This window comes from Coregonus lavaretus, assembly GCF_964263955.1.
Source record: "Coregonus lavaretus genome assembly, chromosome: 4".
Lineage (NCBI taxonomy): Eukaryota > Metazoa > Chordata > Actinopteri > Salmoniformes > Salmonidae > Coregonus > Coregonus lavaretus.
The window spans coordinates 61263641-61290820 of record NC_139991.1 but is presented as its reverse complement, the minus strand read 5'-3'; the positions used below and the strand labels follow the sequence as shown (position 1 = coordinate 61290820).

General features: G+C 43.7%; 2 protein-coding genes across 2 annotated transcripts in view; both read right to left on the bottom strand.

Moving 5' to 3' along the window:
• The window catches only part of grk3 (G protein-coupled receptor kinase 3), a 69898-nt gene extending 46539 nt beyond the window's left edge, over positions 1 to 23359 (bottom strand). The window contains exons 1-2 of the mRNA XM_084158976.1: positions 21357 to 23359; positions 6638 to 6714 (exon numbers count right to left, since the gene is read on the bottom strand). Coding sequence (XP_084015102.1) covers positions 6638 to 6714; positions 21357 to 21469 — 190 coding nt within the window. The 5' untranslated portion in view covers positions 21470 to 23359. The remainder of the gene's footprint in view (positions 1 to 6637; positions 6715 to 21356) is intronic.
• Positions 23360 to 24842: 1483 nt separating this feature from the next.
• Positions 24843 to 26704, bottom strand: cryba4 (crystallin, beta A4; the record flags this gene model as incomplete). Its single annotated transcript, XM_084160711.1, has 5 exons — positions 24843 to 24990; positions 25338 to 25480; positions 25601 to 25742; positions 25928 to 26046; positions 26666 to 26704. The coding sequence occupies 5 exons, from the start codon at positions 26702 to 26704 to the stop codon at positions 24843 to 24845; spliced, it is 591 nt and encodes a 196-aa protein (XP_084016837.1).
• Between the last annotated feature and the right edge of the window lie 476 nt (positions 26705 to 27180).

Genomic DNA, 27180 nt, shown 5'->3' with positions numbered 1-27180 from the left:
ACCAACCATAGCTTAGTGTTCCAGTCACAAGAGAGCCAATCACAGTCAGCCATCTTGAACACGATGTACATCAGCTTTGTGCACCAGCCTGTAAATAAAGTCTCACACTGCCATATGACTGCTAACGTGCGTGTGTGCGGTGTATCTGAGAAGGAAGGAGCCTCTCTCTCCTCTCAGGCCCTCACAGGCACGCCACACACTAGCACACACACTCTGGCATGACCTGCTAGGAGGGAGGGAGTAGACAGGAGGAAGATCGAGGGAGGGAGGGGGTAGAGATGGAAGGAGGGAGTGATCTCTGTACTGCAGTGCAGTATCCACATATTCCCAGTAACCCAGTGAGAGTCAGACAGTGGGGAGAGCAGAGTCTAGAGATGGAGAGAGAGAGAGAGCGCGTGAGAGATGGAGATGAGAGTGAGAGATGGCAAACGAGAGCGAGAGAGATGGAGAGCAAGGGCTGGATGTCTGTAACATGCCAGAGGCCTCCCTAACCTCCCCACATGCTCTGGTCCTGACATGTGTGGGCATGGTCTAACACACAGCCTAGGCCCTGGGGACACACAGCTGTGTGCGTGCCGTGTGTGTATGCACACACATACACTATATATACAGTGGGGAAAAAAAGTATTTAGTCAGCCACCAATTGTGCAAGTTCTCCCACTTAAAAAGATGAGAGAGGCCTGTAATTTTCATCATAGGTACACGTCAACTATGACAGACAAAATTAGAAAAAAAAATCCAGAAAATCACATTGTAGGATTTTTAATGAATTTATTGGCATATGATGGTGGAAAATAAGTATTTGGTCAATAACAAAAGTTTTTCAATACTTTGTTATATACCCTTTGTTGGCAATGACACAGGTCAAACGTTTTCTGTAAGTCTTCACAAGGTTTTCATACACTGTTGCTGGTATTTTGGCCCATTCCTCCATGCAGATCTCCTCTAGAGCAGTGATGTTTTGGGGCTGTCGCTGGGCAACACAGACTTTCAACTCCCTCCAAAGATTTTCTATGGGGTTGAGATCTGGAGACTGGCTAGGCCACTCCAGGACCTTGAAATGCTTCTTACGAAGCCACTCCTTCGTTGCCCGGGCGGTGTGTTTGGGATCATTGTCATGCTGAAAGACCCAGCCACGTTTCATCTTCAATGCCCTTGCTGATGGAAGGAGGGTTTCACTCAAAATCTCACGATACATGGCCCCATTCATTCTTTCCTTTACACGGATCAGTCGTCCTGGTCCCTTTGCAGAAAAACAGCCCCAAAGCATGATGTTTCCAACCCCATGCTTCACAGTAGGTATGGTGTTCTTTGGATGCAACTCAGCATTCTTTGTCCTCCAAACATGACGAGTTGAGTTTTTACCAAAAAGTTATATTTTGGTTTCATCTGACCATATGACATTCTCCCAATCCTCTTCTGGATCATCCAAATGTACTTCAGACGGGCCTGGACATGTACTGGCTTAAGCAGGGGGACACGTCTCGCAGTGCAGGATTTGAGTCCCTGGCGGCGTAGTGTGTTACTGATGGTAGGCTTTGTTACTTTGGTCCCAGCTCTCTGCAGGTCATTCACTAGGTCCCCCCGTGTGGTTCTGGGATTTTTGCTCACTGTTCTTGTGATCATTTTGACCCCACGGGGTGAGATCTTGCGTGGAGCCCCAGATCGAGGGAGATTATCAGTGGTCTTGTATGTCTTCCATTTCCTAATAATTGCTCCCACAGTTGATTTCTTCAAACCAAGCTGCTTACCTATTGCAGATTCAGTCTTCCCAGCCTGGTGCAGGTCTACAATTTTGTTTTTGGTGTCCTTTGACAGGTCTTTGGTCTTGGCCATTGTGAAGTTTGGAGTGTGACTGTTTCAGGTTGTGGACAGGTGTCTTTTATACTGATAACAAGTTCAAACAGGTGCCATTAATACAGGTAACGAGTGGAGGACAGAGGAGCCTCTTAAAGAAGAAGTTACAGGTCTGTGAGAGCCAGAAATCTTGCTTGTTTGTAGGTGACCAAATACTTATTTTCCACCATCATTTGCAAATAAATTCATAAAAAATCCTACAATGGGATTTTCTGGATTTTTTTTTCTCAATTTGTCTGTCTTAGTTGACGTGTACCTATGATGAAAAGTACAGGCCTCTCTCATCTTTTTAAGTGGGAGAACTTGCACAATTGGTGGCTGACTAAATACTTTTTTCCCCCACTGTATATATATATACACAAAAGTATGTGGAATCCCCTTCAAATTAGTGGCTATTTCAGTCACCTGTTGCTGACAGGTGTATAAAACGAGCACACAGCCATGCAATCGCCATAGACAAACATGGGCAGTAGAATGGCCTTACTGACGAGCTAAGTGACTTTCAACGTGGCACCATTATAGGATGCCACCTTTCCAACAAGTCAGTTCGTCCAATTTCTGCCCAGCTAGAACTGCCCCAGTCAACTGTAAGTGCTGTTATTGTGAAGTGGAAATGTCTAGGAACAACAATGGCTCAGCCACGAAGTGGTAGGCCACACAAGCTCACAGAACGTGAAAAAGTGCTGAAGCATGTAGCGTGTAAAAATAGTCGGTTGCAACACTCACTACAGGGTTTTAAACTGCCTCTGGAAGCAACGTCAGCACAAGAACTGTTCGTCGGGAGCTTAATGAAATGGGTTTTTGTGGCCGAGCAGCCGCACACAAGCCTAAGATCACCATGCGCAATGCCAAGCGTCGGCTGGAGTGGTGTAAAGCTCGCCGTCATTGGACTCTGGAGCAGTGGAAACGCGTTCTCTGGAGTAATGAATCACGCTTCACCATCTGGCAGTACGACGGACGAATCTGGGTTTGGTGGATGCCAGGAGAACGCTACCTGCCCCAATGGTTCAGGCTAGGCCCCTTAGTTCCAGTGAAAGAAAATCTTAACGCTACAGCATACAATGACATTCTAGACGATTCTGTGCTGGCCCAACCTCACTAATGTTCTTGTGGCTGAATGGAAGTAAGTCCCCGCAGCAATGTTCCAACATCTAGTGAAATTCCTTCCCAGAAGAGTGGAGGCTGTTCTAGCTGCAAAGGGGGGACCAACTCCATATTAATGCCCATGATTTTGGAACGAGATGTTCGACGAGCAGGTGTCCACATACTTTTGGTCATGTAGTGTATGTGAGAGTGAGGATGTCTTCAGCCCATTCACAGCATAGAGAGACACAGCTAAAGAGGATATGAGGAGAGTGAGAAAGAGTGAGAGAGAAAAAGTGAGCAAGAGATAGCAAGAGAGAGAGAGAGAGACCACAATAACACCCCGCCATTATGCAATATAACCCCACCCCCACCTATTCCTCTTCTCTGTGTTAGCCAATAAGATGACAGTGCACCTTGCTCACCATGACTAGAGCATGCATACACACACGGATGACACATATGGCTGGGTGAGTAGAATCTATATAGGTTGGTGATTTGTTGAGTTTTAGTGATGGGGAAGAAAAACATTTCGATACAGTTACATATCGGAATATTATTTTTTACGATATATCCTACCGTTTTGACAATATCAAAATATTTTTGCACTAGTTTGCTGTTTTCATAATGATCAATACAAATGTTGTCAGGCTCTCTCGTCCCTCTGCAGCAGACATATGGTGAGAAATGTTTGGAACATCAAATCGCGATAAAATCACAGTATCGAATGGCAATACATCTAGAATCATGAGAATCGCAATACATATCGTATCGGCACCTAAGTATCGTGATAATATCGTATCGTGAGGTCCCTGGCAATTCTCAGCCCTAATGTGTTTGCACGTGTGGGTTGTGGTTAGGTTGAGGTTCTAGTTAATTGCAGGTAGCTAATGAATGAATGGTATGGTTGACATGGTGGTGGCCCAGCAGACAGAATCCCTCTATTGTGTCAGAGAGCAGCAGCATAACAGTAGGCTCTAAAACCCATGACCCTACTATCACACCGAGAGAGAGCGACAGGTAAATAAAAAGAGAGGTAGAGAGAGAGGGAAGTAGAGAGGTAGAGCTAGAGAGAGAGAGAAAGAGAGAGGTAGCGAGCGAGTGAGAGAGGTAGAGAGAGACCGGTAGCGAGAGATGGGTAGCGTGAGAGGTAGAGAGAGAGGGAAGTAGAGGTAGAGCAAGAGAGAGAGAAAGAGAGAGGTAGCGAACGAGTGAGAGAGGTAAAGAGAGACCGGTAGCGAGAGACGGGTAGCGTGAGAGGTAGAGAGAGAGGGAAGTAGAGAGGTAGAGCAAGAGAGAGAAAGAGAGAGGTAGCGAGCGAGTGAGAGAGGTAAAGAGAGACGGGTAGCGTGAGAGGTAGAGAGAGAGGGAAGTAGAGAGGTAGAGCTAGAGAGAGAGAAAGAGAGGTAGCGAGAGAGAGAGGTAGAGAGAGAGAAAGAGAGGTAGCGAGCGAGAGAGAGAGGTAGAGCGAGACGGGTAGCGAGAGATGGGTAGCGTGAGAGGTAGAGAGAGAGGGAAGTAGAGAGAGGTAGAGCTAGAGAGAGAAAGAGAGAGGTAGCGAGCGAGTGAGAGAGGTAAAGAGAGACGGGTAGCGTGAGAGGTAGAGAGAGAGAGAGAATTAGCGCAGCAGTCTCTGAGGGGAGGGGAGAGAGAGCAGAAGTAAGCTAGCGAGCAGTAAGTAAAGCTAGTGAGAGCTGCAGGGCTCTGGTCCCATGGTACCGGCAGCTGCTACTGTCTCACTGTCTGTGTCTCACTGTCTGTGTCTCACTGTCTGTGTCTCACTGTCTGTGTCTCACTGTCTGTGTCTCACTGTCTGTGTCTCACTGTCTGTGTCTCACTGTCTGTGTCTCACTGTCTGTGTCTCACTGTCTGTGTCTCACTGTCTGTGTCTCACTGTCTGTGATACTAGTGGAAACCAGGCGACGCAGCACACTATTGTGACAGGTGGCTGAGACTTGGTCCTGGCTACAAGCACAGATTCAGTTTACAAAATGGGTTTTGGGTCACAGGAAAAGTTTCAAAAGCTTTACATGTGTCAGAGTGCTTTAGGTAGGCCACAGTGAATAACCGTTTAGTTACCACTGATCAGCAGTATCTGTAAGCATGTGAAGAGCAGGAACATGGTTAGCCAACCAGCAGCCTCATACAGATGGCATCTTGGATAGGGAAGTAGAGTGTTGTCGGGCAAGACAGGACACACACTAACTCAATCACCAACCTATCCCAAGACAACAGCTTAGGGCTGGACGATATCAAATTAAGTTGATGAATTCAAATGTATGTTTTTGTGCGATATTCCAAATGCCTGTATCGCAAGAATATAGTTTTTTGTTTGTTTTTATGAGCGTTTATGTCCGCTTGTTCTCATGTTGTCTTTCTGGTCTAGTCTCCTTCGCTCCTTCTGTGCACCTTCCCATTTACACCAGAGATCTGTATATAATAACGAGATGCTCATGTCTCCGCACTAACAATGGGAGTCATTTTCCCAAAGGCGGGAAGGCAGGCGAAAAACTTAGGTCCAAAATAAGCCCATAGAAACGCATTGTGCTTATTTTGGACAGATTTTGGCGAGTGAAACCTCTCGCTTCGCCTCTTCCTCTCCGTTTACACACACACAAGCCCCTCCCTCTGCCACTCACACAACAAAGATGAAAGCATTTCTTACTCTCTGACAAGCGGTTTCAACTCGCTATTTGCATTTGAGATTTGGTCCTACAGAATCAGTCATATTGACACCAAAACACATTGAGACATTATTTAACTGTAATAAAGGAGAAGTAAATCTTTCTAACGATACCCTTTGTATGTCTCAACTACTCAAATTGCGCACAGAGCAGACACTACTAAAACGGGAGTATCAATAAACATTGATTCTGGAAGATGAATGCTCAGTTTGTTGCGCGTGGCATTGCGGTACCGCTAGCAGTATTATGGCCACAGACTGTTATACTTTGTCTAGTCGGTTTTTTATAAATGTGCAATAAGCAGAAAAACACAATTATATAAGGAATTGGCAACTTGTTCAAATTCTGAGAAACCAGGTAGGCCACTTGATTTCAACATCTGAACAAAGTGGACAGGTTAGCATGCTGTTCAAACAGTTGGAGACGGAAAAAAGAGTGTGTTCAAAACAATTCAACTGTTCTGCCTTGTTAGCTAGCAAATACATCCAAGTTGGCTAAATTTGAAACATAAAGATTCCTATAAAGATTAGCTGGCTACTCACTAGTACTTGGGCTTGTGAGATTGTTTATGAGACCGGTGTTCATTTTCTATAATGCTGCTACCAGAAGTAAATGTGCATGTTCTGGTTACATTTGTAACAAAAAGGGCATTTTCATAGACAAACTTGAAAGACAGATCAGTGATCTCAAAAAAGCAGGTTAAACTAGTTTAATAAAACAATGATTAGTGGGTCTTATGGTTGTGGAAGGCTTATATTTAGCCAAGTTATAATTGCATTCATTATATTATTGCTGACTGTTTGAAATGCAGTGTATTTTACCTTTAAATTGTACAACAAAACGTATTTAGAGAAACCATTTTTAGGCCATATTGCCCATTCCTACAACAGCTCCCCTCAGAGCATACATTGTTGTGTGTGTGTGTGTAATTGTATCTGACGTGGTGCTATATTTCTCGTGGTTGTCTGGTTATTTTAATGACAATAGTGCTCTTTATCACACAGACTACTCACCGATCTTCTGGTTGAATATTTTGTCGAACGTCAGCTCATATCTTTCCTCCAGGTACTTCTGCATCACACTGCGAATACTGGTCAAAAGAGAGAGGGGCGAGAAAGGGGAGTACAATGTTAGAAACATCCTTCTCTTCATCCCCTATAGGACATAAGGTTACAATGAGGTCCACATTGTTAGAAAACTAGAGCCTATTTGAAGGGACAAACCCAGACAAGGCATAGATGAAATCACAGAGTATGGACTCAAGTCCCACTACAAAACCTATTTTTATTCCTCCCTGCCCAGGCTCTACTCTCCAAATTTCACCCCCTTCATCTCTCCTGTCCTCTCCTCTCATCCTTTCATCTCTTCTCCCTGCTCCCCTCCACCTCCATTCCTCATCCCTGCCCTGGTTTGGGCCTCTCCCTCCCTGCCACCTGTCCCCTGACAGAGGGGAGGCCAGGGGGAGAGCAGGAGGGTGAGGAGCAGGGGGGGAACAGAACAGCAGCTTGCCCTGGGAGAGGGTGTTAATGAGAGGAGGACTGGGGAGAATGAATCAATTAGCACCCCCTCCATGGGCCCATTAACACACACACAGGCGAGAAGGGAGGGGAACGTTACCACGCACACGGCAGAAGGAGGGAAGCACTTTCCACACGGCAGCACATTGGCCAGACAGACACCTGGCCTGAGACGTACGGGGAAAAGAGAGAGGACAGAGAGTGGTTAAGGAGAGAATGAGAGAGATGGAAGGAGGAGGGAGAAGAGAGAAAGAGATCTTGGATGTGTCTACTACTGCCAGTGAGCCAGTGGCAAAGAGAGTGTGTGCCACACACTGATAGAGCTGATATGATCCAGAACCAAAACAAATGTTTCTTTGTTTTTTCATCTCCTTTAATCTCAGTCTTTTGACAAACCGTTTAGTGATAACCAGCGTCTGTTGTTCATTGTATTGTTGATTAACGCAATGGGGTTTCTTCTGTTTTCTCTGAGCAAAGCACTTCAACTGCAGACCCACTAGAGTTGGGTGGGCAGGAGGCCAGGCACACACACACAGCCCAATTTATTTGTGATTCCCTGTGGATCATTGTTCCCCTGATATCATTAATGTGGTGTGAATGGTATGGTTTTGGGCAATTCCATGGTAACGGAATGATGGTTTGTTAAACTCAGATAGGACTGAATAAAAGGATCATACTAGATTATGCTAACTAGCACGTCATAACAAGCGGCTGATGCTAGTAGGCTTGGGCGGTATCCAGATTGTCAGACCTTCATAACGACCTTGTGCCATACCGGGATAATTGGTAATACCAGCACTGAACACAAGGGGCACTATTTTCAAACCCCACTGAGCCTTTGTAATCCGAAGGTTACCAATGCTAACAAGTACATGTAAAATTCCATAGAGAACGCTAACGAGCGCATTGCGAACATTTTCAGGACAGACATCCCAGTTTATACAAGTAACAAACATACTACTCACAGTTTGCTGCACGCACAATACAAATATTAGACAGCAAGGTGAATGATCCAGGAGGGGATTCTCTGCTGTTACCGGCAAGAAAAGCTTGATTTTGGAAGAAGCTAACCGCTTAGCTAGATTGCTAACTAGCAACTGAATTAGCAAACCAAATGCAAAACTGCAGAGCATTAAGCACATTTTAGACAGTTAACTTAAGTTATAAGATATCTAGCTGGCAAACATTTAGTTGTGAATACCATACTGCAACTAGATCACCTGGCGCATGCTGCACAACAGTGAGTGAGTCACAAGGATCCAGTCTCTCATCATTGTGTGCTTGTAAACAAACACCACGTGACTGGGGACTACCGGTAAGCATCATAATTACAAATTGTGACGGGTGAAATGAAGAATGCCGTCTTCTTTATCTCCTAACATATTGCACAAGTTGACTGTAGGTATTTACTTAAAAAGTAGCTAAAATACTCAAATGTATAATTAAAAAAATATATATATATATATATATATATATATATACATACAGTGGGGAAAAAAGTATTTAGTCAGCCACCGATTGTGCAAGTTGTGTTTGGAGGACAAAGAATGCTGAGTTGCATCCAAAGAACACCATACCTACTGTGAAGCATGGGGGTGGAAACATCATGCTTTGGGGCTGTTTTTCTGCAAAGGGACCAGGACGACTGATCCGTGTAAAGGAAAGAATGAATGGGGCCATGTATCGTGAGATTTTGAGTGAAAACCTCCTTCCATCAGCAAGGGCATTGAAAATGAAACGTGGCTGGGTCTTTCAGCATGACAACGATCCCAAACACACCGCCCGGGCAACGAAGGAGTGGCTTCGTAAGAAGCATTTCAAGGTCCTGGAGTGGCCTAGCCAGTCTCCAGATCTCAACCCCATAGAAAATCTTTGGAGGGAGTTGAAAGTCTGTGTTGCCCAGCGACAGCCCCAAAACATCACTGCTCTAGAGGAGATCTGCATGGAGGAATGGGCCAAAATACCAGCAACAGTGCGTGAAAACCTTGTGAAGACTTACAGAAAACATTTGACCTGTGTCATTGCCAACAAAGGGTATATAACAAAGTATTGAGAAACTTTTGTTATTGACCAAATACTTATTTTCCACCATAATTTGCAAATAAATTCATTAAAAATCCTACAATGTGATTTTCTGGATTTTTTTCTTTCTCCTTTTGTCTGTCATAGTTGACGTGTACCTATGATGAAAATTACAGGACTCTCTCATCTTTTTAAGTGGGAGAACTTGCACAATTAGTGGCTGACTAAATACTTTTTTCCCCCACTGTATACCCTTTGTTGGCAATGACACAGGTCAAACATTTTCTGTAAGTCTTCACAAGGTTTTCACACACTGTTGCTGGTATTTTGGCCCATTCCTCCATGCAGATCTCCTCTAGAGCAGTGATGTTTTGGGGCTGTCGCTGGGCAACACGGACTTTCAACTCCCTCCAAAGATTTTCTATGGGGTTGAGATCTGGAGACTGGCTAGGCCACTCCAGGACCTTCGTTGCCAGGGCGGTGTGTTTGGGATCATTGTCATGCTGAAAGACCCAGCCACGTTTCATCTTCAATGCCCTTGCTGATGGAAGGAGGTTTTCACTCAAAATCTCATGATATATGGCCCCATTCATTCTTTCCTTTACACGGATCAGTCGTCCTGGTCCCTTTGCAGAAAAACAGCCCCAAAGCATGATGTTTCCACCCCCATGCTTCACAGTAGGGATGGTGTTCTTTGGATGCAACTCAGCATTCTTTGTCCTCCAAACACGACGAGTTGAGTTTTTACTAAAAAGTTATATTTTGGTTTCATCTGACCATATGACATTCTCCCAATCCTCTTCTGGATCATCCAAATGCACTCTCGCAAACTTCAGACGGGCCTGGACATGTACTGGCTTAAGCAGGGGGACACGTCTCGCACTGCAGGATTTGAGTCTCTGGCGGCGTAGTGTGTTACTGATGGTAGGCTTTGTTACTTTGGTCCCAGCTCTCTGCAGGTCATTCACTAGGTCCCCCCGTGTGGTTCTGGGATTTTTGCTCACCGTTCTTGTGATCATTTTGACCCCACGGGGTGAGATCTTGCGTGGAGCCCCAGATCTAGGGAGATTATCAGTGGTCTTGTATGTCTTCCATTTCCTAATAATTGCTCCCACAGTTGATTTCTTCAAACCAAGCTGCTTACCTATTGCAGATTCAGTCTTCCCAGCCTGGTGCAGGTCTACAATTTTATTTCTGGTGTCCTTTGACAGCTCTTTGGTCTTGGCCATAGTGGAGTTTGGAGTGTGACTGTTTGAGGTTGTGGACAGGTGTCTTTTATACTGATAACAAGTTCAAACAGGTGCCATTAATACAGGTAACGAGTGGAGGACAGAGGAGCCTCTTAAAGAAGAAGTTACAGGTCTGTGAGAGCCAGAAATCTTGCTTGTTTGTAGGTGACCAAATACTTATTTTCCACCATAATTTGCAAATTCATAAAAAATCCTACAATGTGATTTTCTGGAGAGAAAAAATCTCAATTTGTCTGTCATAGTTGACGTGTACCTTTGATGAAAATTACAGGCCTCTCTCATCTTTTTAAGTGGGAGAACTTGCACAATTGGTGGCTGACTAAATACTTTTTTCCCCCACTGTATAACAGTATTGACGGTATTGAAAAACCATCCTGTGGCTATTTCCAAATACTCCGGCATACAGTGTATACCGCCCAAGCCTAGATGCTAGCACCAAGTATAACAGTGGTTGATAGAGGACACGCTAAATACTAGCTAATTTATAACACAGCGGCAGATGCTACCACCTAACTTGTAGTAAAAGAGGCTGATGATTATCTAGCGAAAACGCTAAGTACTAGTAGGCATATAACATACTGGTTGATGCTAGCACCAATGCTAACTAACTTGTAGTAAAACAGTGGCTGATGCTCACAAAGACACTAACTACTAGTGATGTGACAAACGGAGAAAACCAGAAATTTGTTTGATCGATTTTCCTTCAAAAACAATAAGAAAAATGCATACAATTCCACATGAATTCCCAATGCAGCTGTGCTGCTGCCAGCAATGGTTTGGGTCTCACAGTGCGTCTTTTTCAGATGGTTAAGCATTGCACCTGTACTACCATTACTGTACCTCAATTCGACTCTTGCAAAGATTGCATTTCACCACCTTCTCATTTAACCTCTCAAAATATTACCTTTCAATTAATCAAATGGCCACCCGGACTATTTACATTGACTGGTCGGCCACCAGTCAGACAGTCAGAAGCATGCACTAGGCCTATCTATCGGCAACCAAAAGCTGTATATTGCAATTTCTTGGCTTGCAATGTCTCGCTACTTCAGTAAAGCAGGACCTATCATCAATGAATAGGCTAGGACCCTCAAACTCAACTCTGGACCTCAAAGCCAGTTCCACTCCTTTTTTTCCATTGTACCCCTATAATCAGGTACTGATTTAGATCTGGGACACCAGGTGGGTGCAATTAATTATCAGGTAGAAGAGAAAAACAGCAGGCTCCGGACCTCGTAGGATAAGAGTTGAATACTCCTGGGCTAGGATATTCTATACGCAACAGATCAAAGACTGAACACACACTCGCATCATTAGCGAAGAGAAAGCGCAGGCGAGCCAGGGTGAGGAGGGTGCAGGCAGAAAGAAGTGTGCGCATACATCTTGGTAATCTGTATCTCGCAATGTCTGGTCTTGCATGCCTTGCAAATTCACCAAAGTAGCCTAAAGTTTGCCTCTTCCTCTCTGGTTTTATTTAAATTACACAACTTTCCCCAGGCCTTTATTGAGATTGCCAGCTTGTAGTCCTAATACCCAGAAATAAGTTACCTCTGGTTTGTTCAGCCATCCCTATGGGAAAAACGAATGGGGAAATAAGGTTCGGTAATCTCCCGAGTGGCGCAGTGGTCTAAGGCACTGCATCGCAGTGCTAGCCACTAGAGATCCTGGTTCGAATCCAGGCTCTGTCGCAGCCAGCCGTGACCGGGAGACCCATGGGGCGGCGCACAATTGGCCCAGGGTAGGGGAGGGAATGGCCGGAAGGGATGTAGCTCAGTTGGTAGAGCATGGCGTTTGCAACGCCAGGGTTGTGGGTTTGATTCCCACGGGGGGGCCAGTATTAAAAATAAAATAATGTATGCACTCACTAACTGTAAGTCGCTCTGGATAAGAGCGTCTGCTAAATTACTAAAATGTCAAATGAATAAACGCTGAAAATAAGGTCTGAGGTTAACACAGGTTTAGGAGATCTTATACGTTTTGTTCTATGAGATAATAGCAGCCTGTTAACATGACCTTTATGAATTATGAAGCCTTTATGTGATGTGTTTTTTTTATTACATAAATTCTTCAAAATTCACAAAAAGTGACGTTAGCTGATGAAGATTATCTCAGAACCGAACGTATAAAATCTCCTAAGCCGGTGTATACCACAGACCTTATTTTCGGCGTATGTCCAAAAACGCCATTAATTTTCCTCATAGACTTTGTCTAACGAACCATGGCAGAGTTATTGCCATTACAATCTCTCTTAAGGCACGAGGGGTTGTGGTATATGGCCAATATACCACGGATAAGGGCTGTTCTTACGCACGACGCAACGCGGAGTGCCTGGATACAGCCCTTAGCCGTGGTATATTGGCCATATACCACAAACCCTGGAGGTGCCTTATTGCTATTATAAACAGGTTACCAACGTAATTAGAGCAGTACAAATATATGTTTTGTCATACCCGTGGTAAACGGTCTGATATACCACAGCTGTCAGCCAATCAGCATTCAGGGCTCGAACTACCCAGATAATCATATAGCTTATAGTCTAGTTTGGCTGTAAAACTGAAAATAATATGTTTTGTGATAACTGCACTGTGATTGAAATATTGTGGAAAAAACTTTTTCTTAATGTTAAGGATCCCAATTTCATTTCACACTCCTACTAACTACTAGTTTATAACACAATGGCTAATGCTAGCCTAGCACCAATGCTAAAACCAGGGTAAGAATTTAACCAATAGTATCAGTAGTAACATAGCTGGGCCTGGATCTGTGCCTACAGGCCAACTTGTACCCAGTCCAGTAATAGCTCTCCTCTGTCTAACTGAGCCACAGGAACCAGGATACAGGAAGTTGACTCTTCCTCATTCACTGGAGGCCAGGGGTGAGTCATAGGCATGCCTGCCTGCTGCAGAAACAACTAGCAGCCTAGCTAACCCCTAGTCCCTGGTGGACACTTATAATATAATATGCCATTTAGCAGACGCTTTTATCCAAACCGACTTACAGTCATGCGTGCATACATTTTTTTGTGTATGGGTGGTCCCGGGGATCGAACCCACTACCTTGGCGTTACAAGCACCGTGCTCTACCAGCTGAGCTACAGAGGACCACTTGTTGTGAAGATCTAAATAAGCAATTTGGTGCAAATTCCTCAGAGTAGCCAATCAGGGGAAAAGGTGGAGCTACTACAATAATGTAACAATCCAATTATTTCAGATGCATGAAGTGCCTAGGCCCTACGGAGTAGAGGGCTAGGGGTTGTTTCTGGACAGGGCCATAGAGCAGACAGCACACTGTCCTGTCAGAATCTACTCTCTGCTACACTGGCCAATCACAATCCACTGACTCTTCTAGACTGGCGCACACTTACAAATTGTGCACTTCCCTTAGATTTAAAAAGGATAGGACTTGCATACTTTAGACCAGGGGTGTCAAACTCCATTTTCCATTTTAGTCATTTAGCAGACGCTCTTATCCAGTGTAAGTCGCTTTGCCCCAGGGGCCGCATTCAGTCTTCAACGAGGTCCGCGGAGGGCAGCACTGACAATTGGTTATATTTCCAAAGAATGTCATATTTGCAAAGAATTGTCATCTATCCATTGTTTTTGGAATGTGATGCTCCCTGACTGTCCTCCCAGACTGTCCTCCCTCTCTGGATCTGAACCTGCCTCCTGTAACTACTGTACTCCAACAACCCCTCCCTCTCGCTGGCATCCCTCTTTATCCTTCTAGTTTATTCCCTCACCTCCTACCGCACAACACACATAATCTCTTGTCTCTCCTGCTGATCTCTCTCTCAAACAGTACCAGCGCCCGTTCCTCTCCTCTCCCCTCCCCCATCCCTCTCCTCCTCTCTATCGCTTCCAGGGCTGCCGTCAAAATCTCACCTCTCTGCCAGCAGGCAAAGCCTCGGCACAAAGAGAATGTAGCAGCGATGCGCTATCTCCACAACGTCACAGACAGGCAGCCCAATTCTGATCTTTTTTTCACTCATTGGTCTTTTGACCAATCAGATCAGCTCTAAAAAATATCTCATGTGAAAATATCTGATGTGATTGGTCAAAAAAACAATTAGTGGAAAAAAATATCAGAATTGGGCTGCCTGTGTAAACGCCAACATACACAGCTCCAAACACACAAACACTCACTCCAAACATACACACAGCTCTAACCATAAACACACACACACAGTTAAACACAAAACACACTACTCCAAATGCCACACACAAACAACTCCAAAGACCACATACGCACAGCCCCAAGTACATTTCATTAACACAACATGCCTACCACTTTGAAGATGCAAAATATTTTTTTTATTGTGAAACAAACAAGAAATAAGACAAAAAAACAGAAAACTTGAGCGTGTATAACTATTCACCCCCCCAAAGTCAATACTTTGTAGAACCACCTTTTGCAGCAATTACAGCTGCAAGTCTCTTGGGGTATGTCTCTATAAGCTTGGCACATCTAGCCACTGGGATTTTTGACCATTCTTCAAGGCAAAACTGCTCCAGCTCCTTCAAGTTGGATGGTGTACAGCAATCTTTTAGTCATACCACAGATTCTCAATTGGATTGAGGTATGGGCTTTGACTAGGCCATTCCAAGACATTTAAATGTTTCCCCTTAAACCACTCAAGTGTTGCTTTAGCAGTATGCTTAGGGTCATTGCCCTGTTGGAAGGTGAACCTCCGTCCCAGTCTCAAATCTCTGGAAGACAGAAACAGGTTTCCCTCAAGAATTTCCCTGTATTTAGCGCCATCCATCATTCCTTCAATTCTGACCAGTTTCCCAGTCCCTGCTGATGGAAAACATCCCCACAGCATGATGCTGCCACCACCATGCTTCACTGTGGGGATGGTGTTCTCGGGGTGATGAGAGGTGTTGGGTTTGCGCCAGACATACCGTTTTCCTTGATGGCCAAAAAGCTCAATTTTAGTCTCATCTGACCAGAGTACCTTCTTCCATATGTTTGGGGAGTCTCTCACATGCCTTTTAGCGAACACCAAATGTGTTTGCTTATTTTTTTCTTTAAGCAATGGCTTTTTTCTGGACACTCTTCTGTAAAGCCCAGCTCTGTGGAGTGTACGGCTTAAAGCGGTCCTATGGACAGATACTCCAATCTCCGCAGTGGAGCTTTGCAGCTCCTTCAGGGTTATCTTTGGTCTCTTTATTGCCTCTCTGATTAATGCCCTCCTTGCCTGGTCCGTGAGTTTTGGTGGGCGGCCCTCTCTTGGCAGGTTTGTTGTGGTGCCATATTCTTTCCATTTTTAATAATGGATTTAAATGGTGTTCCGTGGGATGTTCAAAGTTTCGGATATTGTTTTATAACCCAACCCTGATCTGTACTTCTACACAACTTTGTCCCTGACCTGTTTGGAGAGCTTCTTGGTCTTCATGGTGCCACTTGCTTGGTGGTGCCCCTTGCTTAGTGGTGTTGCAGACTCTGGGGCCTTTCAGAACAGGTGTATATATACACTGAGATCATGTGACACTTAGGATTGCACACAGGTGGACTTTAACTAATTATGTGACTTCTGAAGGTAATTGGTTGCACCAGATCTTATTTAGGGGCTTCATAGCAAAGGGGGTGAATACATATGCACGCACCACTTTCCCGTAAAAATGTTTTTCGAATTCTTTGAAAACTATTTATTTTATTTTATTTCACTTCACCAATTTGGACTATTTTGTGCATGTCCATTACATGAAATCCAAATAAAAATCAATTTAAATTACAGGTTGTAATGCAACAAAATAGAAAAAAACACCAAGGGGGATAAATACTTTTGCAAGGCACTGTACAGAGCTAAAACACACACACAAATCCCACATACACACATCTCCAAATCACTCCACACACCAACGCTGGCTCTCAGCACTCCTCTTTCCCTCTGTAGCCTATATCCCCCCCTTGTCTCTCCCTCTCTAGTCGGATTATTATCATAGCCAATTTCAGGAGATCACACCGGTTTTTCCATCGATAATCTTTTAAAGCCTTATAAAATTAAAATAAATCATTCCCATAAAGCCATTTGAACCCAGGCAGGGATCAGACAATTCAAAATCTAATAATTGTTTCTGGGAGGGTGGGGTTGCAGAGTAGGCTAACAGCCAGTCACTATGTCCACTTTAGACGCTTGGAAGGACTAGCCTATGCAACACAGCCCACTACAGTAGTAATGTTGCTGACCCTCCTGACCCTGGCCTGATGGTATTAATGCTCTCTCTCAATCTGCTGTGGTATTGCCCGCTGTGCTGTATTGGTAATCCTGGATTCAGCGCGCACACACACACTAAATCAGCCTAATCATAAAGAGCAGGCCATGTATACCTTACTACTTCAGTCATTGTTAAAGCAAACCCCACTATCACACCTATGACACACTCTTTTATCACAGAAGAATAGTGTCTTATCTCCTCAGCCCTGTAAACAAATACCTAATGGACGATTAGCAATCAAATTCAAATTCTACAAGCTCAATACAAACAGATACAATAACACACACACACACACCAAAAGTAGAAGAAGCAGTAGACAGTACACAGAGATTGACCTCTGAGGAGAAACCTCTTCCAATGCTGATTTGAAGAGGCAATCTTTTCCATTTGAGATTGAGGCCTGCCTGCACACTTCTAATGTGTGTAGTGAGATCAACACCAAATTAGGAATTAACCCATCTGAGGAAGAACTATGATTTCTGAGTAAATGGTCCCGTTATAGGTATTGACATTAAGGTCTGATAGGCACTCGCCCATTGGGAAAGTCAGGAGTAAGATCACTTGCCCGAAAATGTAAAGTAGCAATTTTCAACACACAGGGGAGGAACCACAAAGAATGGAATTCTTTGCATTTTGGTTGTTGACAGTAAAAACCAATACAAAAAATAAGAAAATAAAAAAATAAGCCCAATGGGGCCAGCTTCAGAGCAGGCTCAACTTGCAGGACTGATCAGGACACTTGCCCCAGGTAATAGGGCAACCCTTAATGTAAATCCCTGCTTAAAATGTGGGGGCAGTGAACTCGCTCTGCACATGGGGAAACCAACTGAAGGCCTACTCAGTTTAACAACACAGCTAGTTCACTAGCTCAGGGTCTGACAGAGCTCAGACAGAGGATGAGGAAGTCACAGAAGCCTGACTGACTGGATAGAACGCATTTAGACACTTTCACAGAAGTAGCCTCGCTTAATTGTAACGCAAACACTTTAACGGAAGTAGTTAAATAATAGTTTCTCAGTACCAGAACATCTTTCTCCAAACAGCTTAGGTTCCTGCCAAGCAGTTACACACCTGATTCTACCAATCAAAGCCTTGGTTGAAGACTATGATGATTAGTTGATAAGATTAATCAGGTGTGTTACTGCTCTGCTGGAGCAAAAGTCTACACCATCTACATCAGCCATTGTGGAAAAGACTCTGGCTGTAATAGGAGATCAATGTAGAAAAGTAAAATAACATTTGTCTAAATGGGTTCAAGGCTGCAGTTTGGACCTGTTCATTGACCACATCTAAAGCAAACAACAAAATCAACCAGTGGCTTTGCCAAATGGCCATTGTATGATTCAGCCTGGCCTGAACACACATAGCGGGGTCTGTAAACACAGTAATCCCTTAGTAGGCTAACTTTGGCCCAGTTCGTGATTTGATTTAATCAATAGATGTGACTAATATTGAATTTCACTAAAAGGGATGTTATGTTTAGGGCCAGTTTCCTGAACCCAGATTAAACCTACTCGTGGACTTAAAAGCGTGATCGATGGAGAATCTCTGTCAGAAGTGCTAAGGCCAAGACTAGGTATACTCTGGGTCTGGGAAACTGGTCCCTGTGTGTTGCTGATCTGATCCCTTGAGGTGGTCAGTCAGTGGTGAAGATGTCTGTCTGCACTACAGCTCCCATCACGCAGTGGGGTGCTGCTGCAAACACCAGGTTCGCAAAAAGTTCAGACAGAAATATATGGACAGGTCTAGAATAAGGAATAGGCCTAAAGCTCTTTTCATGACAGTTCTATCTTCAAGTGCAACATTACAGAAAGTTCTGATATAGATTGTATTTTGTAGAATATAAATTATTCTCTGTCGGGTAGAATAGTGAATTGTGTCAGGTCTACACTTTAAGTGTCTACGCTATATGATGAACAAATGATAAACCTCAGTTAGGATTGCTCAGATTAAAGGAAATTCATAACATTATCAGAAACAACTGAGGAAGTGATTGTATCCATGGTCATTGCGCAGCATGACACTGAATATTATGACTGAGAAAAGTTAATAAAGCAATCAATAGATGGAAGAGATGGCATAACGTGCTGTGCTTCTGAAGCTTTGAGGTCTAGGACTAAGCTTGGTGAAGACTAGGACTAAGCTTGGCGAGGGATTTAGACCTAGACGTTATACATCCTAAGCCTAGACTACAAGTCAGACACTTTTTTACATTATTACACGTTCATCACGTCGATCTCCTTTGAGCTGTACGTTTGACATTTACATTCACACTGAGAAATCTATGGTGAGAAAGCCATCGGTGTCAACTCTACACTGACAAAACCCTCCACCACATCCTCTTTCCCTTAGTCTGACTAACAGCTCACTAGACACCCAAACCTAAAATAAAATGTACAGCTATACGCTAAACTGGTGTGTGCAGGTTTATCAGAGGAAGGTGTAGCCTAATCTGAAAAGGTCAAATTGGTTTTTAGTTATAGTAAGGCATTTTATTTATATAGTAGGTATTCTCACATATCCAAAGTGCTTATAGAAAGCAGTTTAGCATGAATCTTATCTAAAGGTCACAGACAACAGGACCTCTCCACACTACCAACTACACCTAAGAAAGGGATACAATCTTTGTATGGGCTGCTACAGAGACATACACTATATATACAAAAGTAGGTGGACACCCCTTCAAATTAGTGGATTCAGCTATTTCAGCCACACCTGGTGTATAAAATCGAGCACACAGACATGCAATCTCCATAGACAAACATTAGCAGTAGAATGGCCTTACCATCATAGGATGCCACCTTTCCAACAAGTCAGTTCGTCAAATGTCTGCCCTGGTCAACTCTAAGTGCTGTTATTGTGAAGTGGAAACATCTAGGAGCAACAACGGCTCCGCCACAAAGTGTTAGGCCAAACAAGCTCACAGAACGGGACCGCCGAGTGCTGAAGCGCGTAAAAATCATCTGTCCTCGGTTGCAACACTCACTACCGACTTCCAAACTGCCTCTGGAAGCAAAATCAGCACAATAACTGTTCGTTGGGAGTTTCATGAAATTGTTTCCATGGCCGAGCAGCCACACACAAGCCAAAGAACACCATGCGCAATGCCAAGCATCGGCTGGAGTGGTAGCGCACTGGAAACGCGTTCTCTGGAGTGATGAATCACCCTTCACCATCTGGCTGTCCAACGGACGAATCTGGGTTTGGTGGATGCCAGGAGAACACCAACTGCCCCAATGCATAGTGCCAACTGTAAAGTTTGGTGGAGGAGGAATAACGGTTTGGGGCTATTTTTCATGGTTCAGGCTAGGCCCCTTAATTCCAGTGAAAGGAAATATTAACGCTACAGCATACAATGACATTCTAGACGATTCTGTGCTTCCAACTTTGTGGCAACAGTTTGAGGAAGGCCCTTTCCTGTTTCAGCATGACAATGCCCCCGTGCACAAAGCGAGGTCCATACAGAAATGGTTTGTCGAGATCTGTGTGGAAGAACTTGACTGGCCTGCACAGAGCCCTGACCTCAACCCCATCAAACACCTTTGGGATTAATTGGAACGGCGACTGCGAGCCAGGCCTAATCGCCCAACCTCACGAATGCTTGTGGCTGAATGGAAGCAAGTCCCCGCAGCAATGTTCCAACATCTAATGGAATGCCTTCCCAGAAGAGTGGAGACTGTTATAGCAGAAAATGGGGGGCCCAACTCCATATTAATGCCCTTGATTTTGAAATTAGATGTTTGACAAGCAGGTGTCCACATACTTTTGGTCATGTAGTGTAGCAGTTAGCAAGTGTTGTTGGAGCTTAAAGGCTTCATACTGACAGAAGGTGTTGCTATGGTGGCATCAAAGGCCTTGCACACATCACACTCTCCTAACGCTCAATTTCCATCACCTCACATTAGCCTACAATGTCCCAATGGTAGCTGCCTGCCTGTAGGCCTGTATTTATCATTTAAAAACCTGTTTGTTTACAAATAGCTGGTCAAAAACACCAGTGATTGCTGTAGGTCCCATGTGGCTCAGTTGGTAGAGCATGGTGATTGCAACGCCAGGGTTGTGTGTTTGATTCCCAAGGGGGACCAGTACATAAATGGATGCACTCACTACTGTAAGTCGCTCTGGATAAGACTGTCTGCTAAATGTCAAAACTGTAAATGGGTAGATTCAGGCAGTTGAAGGGGAGAGATATGCAGATGTCAATGGATGGATACAGAAGACTCCTCCTGCCATCTCTTCCATCAAAAAGAGAGATACTGGTAGTCGTAACAGATGAATGTATCAGATGAAAATAACAGCATATTATTTACATTCTAAGCCACCTGTTAAAAAAAAGAAACAGATGCTGCCACCGGATGGAGGTGGTGGTAATGGATGGGTTGTTTTGGTGCTAGCTGGAATGATTATTGGTCTGGTCTTCAGAACACATCGTTAATGAGCTTCATTAAAATGATATAATTCTCGATGGCATTACGTCAGATGCAAATTGGCCTAATGTGGATTTGAGGGCTAGGGCCTCGGATGGTAGGGACCCTGGAGTGGCCTAATGGAGACAGTTGACAAATAGTTTCCTATTAGCGAGTTACTGTAACTGACCGACAGGTTTCAATGAGATAGGACTTCCATCTCCCTATATGGCCATACACACATACATCAATTTGACAGGTAGACAAACATTGACTGACCGAAGCAGAACCTACAAGGCGGGTGAGCAGTTACATGTACCTGGATTCAGGCAGTATGATTTTCTTGCTCGCTCGGGCCGCTGGAGTAGATTTGCTCTTCTCCATCGCCATCAAATAGCTGACATCCGCGAGAACTGCTTCGAGGTCCGCCATCTTCAACCCTGGTTCGACGGAGTCGATACAACACCAGCCGTGGGAATGTTTTTTTTTTTTTAAATCAAGCAAATGTCCACAGAAAATGGTTAGAATTTAAATCCAACCTGGGCGACCGAGGCAGCTATGCGGATGACAGAGGCGACCATCGACTGGAGCGTGTCGTTTTCTTCCTCTAGGTTCGGCACACACGGTCCCTCAAAACACAACCATTGTTACAGAAAAAAAAAATATTATCTATCATCTGGGTATTTTTGTGTGTGCAAAAAAATGGTAGTGGTTTCAATGGCAGATGTGGCCAGACAAGATTGATGAGATTTCGTTTACCACCTTTCAGAGAGCTTCACTTATTTAGATGGCCCACCTGCTAGATGTGGCGAACTAGCAAGGCAGCTAGCTAATAACTGTCAAACCCCACTGATCCTAGTTATATAGTTTGTTTTATCTTATTGGAAAGCTAAAATTGTAATATTGCGGTACGTGGTAGTCCAGTAAGACGTATGTTTCAAGCTTCCTAATTGCGTCTTGTCGCATCTGCTTCAAAATAAAACATGACTTTATACGTCGACAAAGATGGGTTGTATCAATTCTATCGAATTGGCATCCGATAAAGACATCCTCGTGTAATAACGACGACGGGGAAGAAAGCTAAAATAACAAGAGCAAGCCAGCTCGCCTGTAACACAAAAAAAATCTGACGAATGAATAGTCTAGATACTAGCGAATAAAGTAGTTAGGTTCAGACGTATTCACCTAAATGAAAAACAATTGTCTTATTGGCATATAATCCTACACAGCGCTGTTTTCATATCGTCCGTTGTTGGCTTCCAGTCTGGCTACAATCTACTTTTTCAGAAAGAGGACATCAATCAAACCACATAGATGCAGGTTGCTAGCAGAATATTCCAGCACGCAAAAACAATGCTGAAACAATTTACTAGATTCCCAACTAAAATCTACTTTAACTAACTAAACGTTGGCGACAACTATCGAATTTAGCTAACGAGAACAAGCAATCAGTTGTTGGCATTAACGACGTTAGATGCAATATTTAAACTGTAAATTCAGCCAGGGAGAAGTGTTATTCCTAGCTGCTGTGAAAACCGTTGCTACTTGGTAGCGAGTTAGCCAGTAGGTAGCTGAATTTGAGCTAGTTGATCTAAGTAGCTACAGTAGCATATGTAACAAACTAGTGCTAGCTAACACAACCGCTTTATAGCACCGACACGAAACCCACTCATCCAGTTCGCTAGCTAGCTCGCCAGCTCAGTTAGCTAACGAATCCTGATCTTCAGCCAAATCCATGTTATTTCCAAAGAGACCAACGAAACCGCACACAATTAGCCATAATAATTTATTTCACCCCAGTGTTGTGGTCTGTCTGGCATGGAGACACCAGTGACTAGCTAGCTGTGATGATGGGGGAGGGGGCGTTGGAGGAAATTGGCTAGTTAAGTTAGCTTGGTAACCGTCCACGGTTCCTCGCGACTGAGTCTTCAAGTAGAAGTTGAGTGTTTTTTTGGCGACCAACAGCTTGCTAACTAGCTGACCAACAGGCAATGAACGCTAAACGAACAACCTAAGTGCATATAACTTGGTAATATTTGCTGCCTGTCAGTGACTTCCTCGGTAAAGTTGTGACCATCCAACGTTTCTGCTCCTCAATCAGCACGAGCCGCAGCCGGGATCTGTGCATTCGACAGACTGACGACGCGGGAGAACGTTTGATATCCTGTTTGTTTACGGTCCTCGAAGAAGCACCGATTTCCTCTTGTTATCCCTTTTGAGTCCCAGTAAAAACAGTATACTTTACTCCATTTCGTTGGCTGTGTTGTGTATTCTCAGAAACAAGCCCTAGTTAATTGTAAAAGCCCCACTTCCTCCAACTGCGACTAAGGAGCCTGGAAAACATGTAATGGAGCAGCACTACTCATGGACGCGGACCTACATTATTATAAATGCCCTATTACGATTTTAATCAAATTAAAACCATTATATAAAATGAGCAATATTTTGTTTAGCTATATATTTTTATTTTTAACAGTGTTAACTGCAAATTAAGATTACAGAATAGGATCAAAGAGGAGGTCGGTAGGCTGTCATTATGGGCATATTTTATTAGTATTACATGAATAATATATAACAGACACTTCTGGGTGATAACTAGCTGGATCAATCCAATGGACCAATCCCTGAATCCAATGGACCAATCCCTGAATCAACAGACAATTAACTAATCTGTGAACCTTGAAACCACGTTATTGTAGGCCTACATTGGAGACCCATTCCTTTGCTAATCTGTTGTAAATTGAGGCTAACAATTACTCAGATTTTGAAGCATAGGCTATATGAACCTATGCATATTTAATCGATAAACTTTATTTTTCTGATATCCAGTACAGACCTGGGTTCAAATACATGTGTATTTGAGTATAAATATTTAAAATAGATGTATATATTTGAGTATTTTCAAATACACAGCCCAAAACAAGTTTCAGTATTTGATTATTTGAATGGTTATTTGTAAAAAATAAAAATAAAATAAAAATAATAAAACAAATGTTTATTCAAATGATATTTTCAAATACCTGGGTTAAATACTTTCCAAGTGTATTTCCAAATAGGCCTACATTAAAATATTCAACTTCTTGTCTTTTCAAATAAAATATATCTGAATACTTACTTCAAATGAATGTGAAAGTAATTCAGATATTTGAAAAAGTATTTGAACCCAGCTCTGATCCAGTAGCCTAGACATTTGGCATTTAACATGAATTGACCGTTAGTCATTATATAGCTATAAAATACTAATTACTGACAAATGTTGTTGCGCTTTAGAGTATACTACAGTGATTCCTTGTGAACAAGCATTTTAAAAATGGAAAGCAAATTCTAATGAAAGCATGGCAAAATTGGGCTTCCACTGTCCACCTGACCCTTCTCATAGCAGGTCTGTCACGGAAGGACGCTTTGTGTTATGTCATCAGTATAATGTGTGTGATTCTATCCAGCAATGTGCGTCATCACACCGTTAGATTTGATTTAACCAATCCGCGTTTTATTATGATATTTAACTTTTTTAGAGCCATCACTGGAGACCCATGGAGACGTAGCGCCGCCTGCCGGCCAGTGAATATATTGTTGTCAGAAGTACTCGAACATGTCTAAATATCCCTCTGTATAATTGTTTGTTTATTTATTTATTTAATTGTTTGTTTGTCTCTAGCTATATATCTCATAGTACCATTTCATCTACAGTTGGCATACATTCAGAGAGGAAGAAGCATGGCTGGTAGGTCAGTGATGTTTTAGAAAGACAGTTTATTCAGCATTGGGTAGCAGTGGGGATAAGCTTTGGGTAACAGGGGTGAGGTTACTGCTGAATGCGGCGGATGGACTGGATCTGAGGGGTCTGGGAGTGGGAGCCGAACTCCCTGAAGTGCTTGTACTCGCCGCAGTGACGGTCACATTCCATGATGTACTGGTAGCCACGGTATCCGGGGTACTGGTAGCACACGAAACTGTTAGGTAGAGAGACAGAGAGATTTCAGAGTCAGTTGGCGGTAATGGCTACTATGAGGCTAGGGGAGTAGTAAAAAATGAAATTGGAGAGAGGATGAGAGAGATTCATAGAGAATGTAAGAGAGAGAGGCAGATTGGAGTGAGAGCTCGAGAGTGAGTGTAGTATTACGTGTTTACTTTTCTATTATTTCTCTATTTTCTTTCTCTCTGCATTGTTGGGAAGGGCCAGTAAGTAAGCATTTCACTGCTAGTCTACACCTGTTGTTTACGAAGCACGTGATGAATAAAATGTGATTTTTAGAGAGAGTGAGAGGGAGGTTGACTTTGTTAAGGGCTGGCTACTCACGCTCCAGACTGGATCCTGAGGGAGCCGACCTCGTTGTTGCACCAGCCCATGGCCTGAAGGGAGGGGTAGTCGTCGCTCAGCTCGCCCTTACGACCCAGGAAGTTCTCGCGCTCATAGATGGTCATACGGCACTCCCTGTGGTTCTGGAGGGGAGAGGACGGTTGGAGAGGATGTCAGTCAAGAGGAAGAGTGTACAATAGATAGCGGTAGAAAGAGATAGGAATAGAGCGAGAGAGAGAGGGGGTGGTGGTTGGGTTACTCACAGCGCAGGCAATGGGCCTGAAGGAGGTCATCCTCTCTATGTGGTAGGCGTTGCTACCTCCGAAGGCGTCGCACTGGGGGTACTCTCCTCTCTCCAGCACAAACTGCTGGCCCTGGTAGGAAGCATGCTCATAGCCAACCCAACTATAGGAGAGAGGGAGAGGGACAGGGAGTGAGAGAGGGAGAGGGACAGAGATTCCGTAGAGATCATCATTTTCCCTCGGCTTCTGTGAGCAATAGTTCTAAAGTCTGAAACCATACAGTGCTAGGTCTGTGTGAGTGTGTCTGCATGTGTATGTGGATTTGTGTGTGTGTGTATGAGTACTCACGCTCCACTCTCAATCCTGAGGGAGCGCACAGTCTCGAAACCGAACTCCATCACATTGCAGCACTCGGAGGTGAACTCATGGCGACGGCCCTGGAAGCACTCCTCGTCGAAGACAATGATCTGAGAGGGGCAGAGAGAGAGACACATGAGAGTTACATACTGTAACTATCTATTTACCGGGACAGGTTAAAGCTGAGGTTTGTGTGCAGCCATAATTGTCTCTATAACTCCCTCTATAGAGCTGTGCTATCGGTCAATTCGGTTCTAATGACAGTTACATGAACCTGGATAAATGGACCAATCGTATGAGACTATGGTAATGCAATGTGGTCTGTTTTGTCTAAATTTGGGCAGTGTGTAAACTGTTCAGCGGGAACAGAAATAGTGTGTCTAGACCCGAGCCTGCTGTTATGACAGAACAGGCTCCTGTGATAAACGGTGTGTCCTGAGCTCAGCCTGTTTCTCACAGAGCCCTCTGTTAAAGAGCTTTCCTGGACACACAGGCAGGCCATGCTCAAATACTTTACAAATCCATCCTTCCTCCTCCTCTTCCTTCCTTGGGGTAATCACTGATCTGACATGGCTGGATAGGTGGAAGTACACTACATTGCTTTCAGATCATTGACTACTGCAAGAAAGGATGAATTGTAAAAGTATTGAAACAGGGCCAAAGCAGACCTTTAGATAATGCATTGAGCTGTGCTGTCATCCACACACTCAGTTAATCAGTTTCACATACCTTCCAGTGGCCGGAGAACTTGGTGCAATGGTGAGTCATCTTGTCTGGAATGAGAGAGGACAGATAGCAGGACTGTTATAAACAATTGTAGTTTTACTAAGCGCAGAATGTTACATTTGTGCAATGTACAACTCGTGATGCTAGTTAGACTGCAGAGAGTTTCTTTCCCACACATTCATACTCACATTATACACACACTCTCACTCCCTCACACACACACACACACACACACACAAACACACACACTCTTTCTTCTCACATTATTAAAACACACATACCCCAGACACACAACAAAGTTTGGAAACAAAGTTAGCCCATATAAAAAATACTGAGCATCAAACAAATATATGGGTGAAAATAAAACACAAAACAAATGAAATAGCTGGTGGAGGGAGAAAATGGAGCAGCATTGTGCTCCAAACCCCAGAATAGTTTCCAGTGGCAGGTTAGCACAGCAGGACTCCATCCATGTGTATAAACTATTCATACTCTACGACCGCAGCTACGCTATGCTA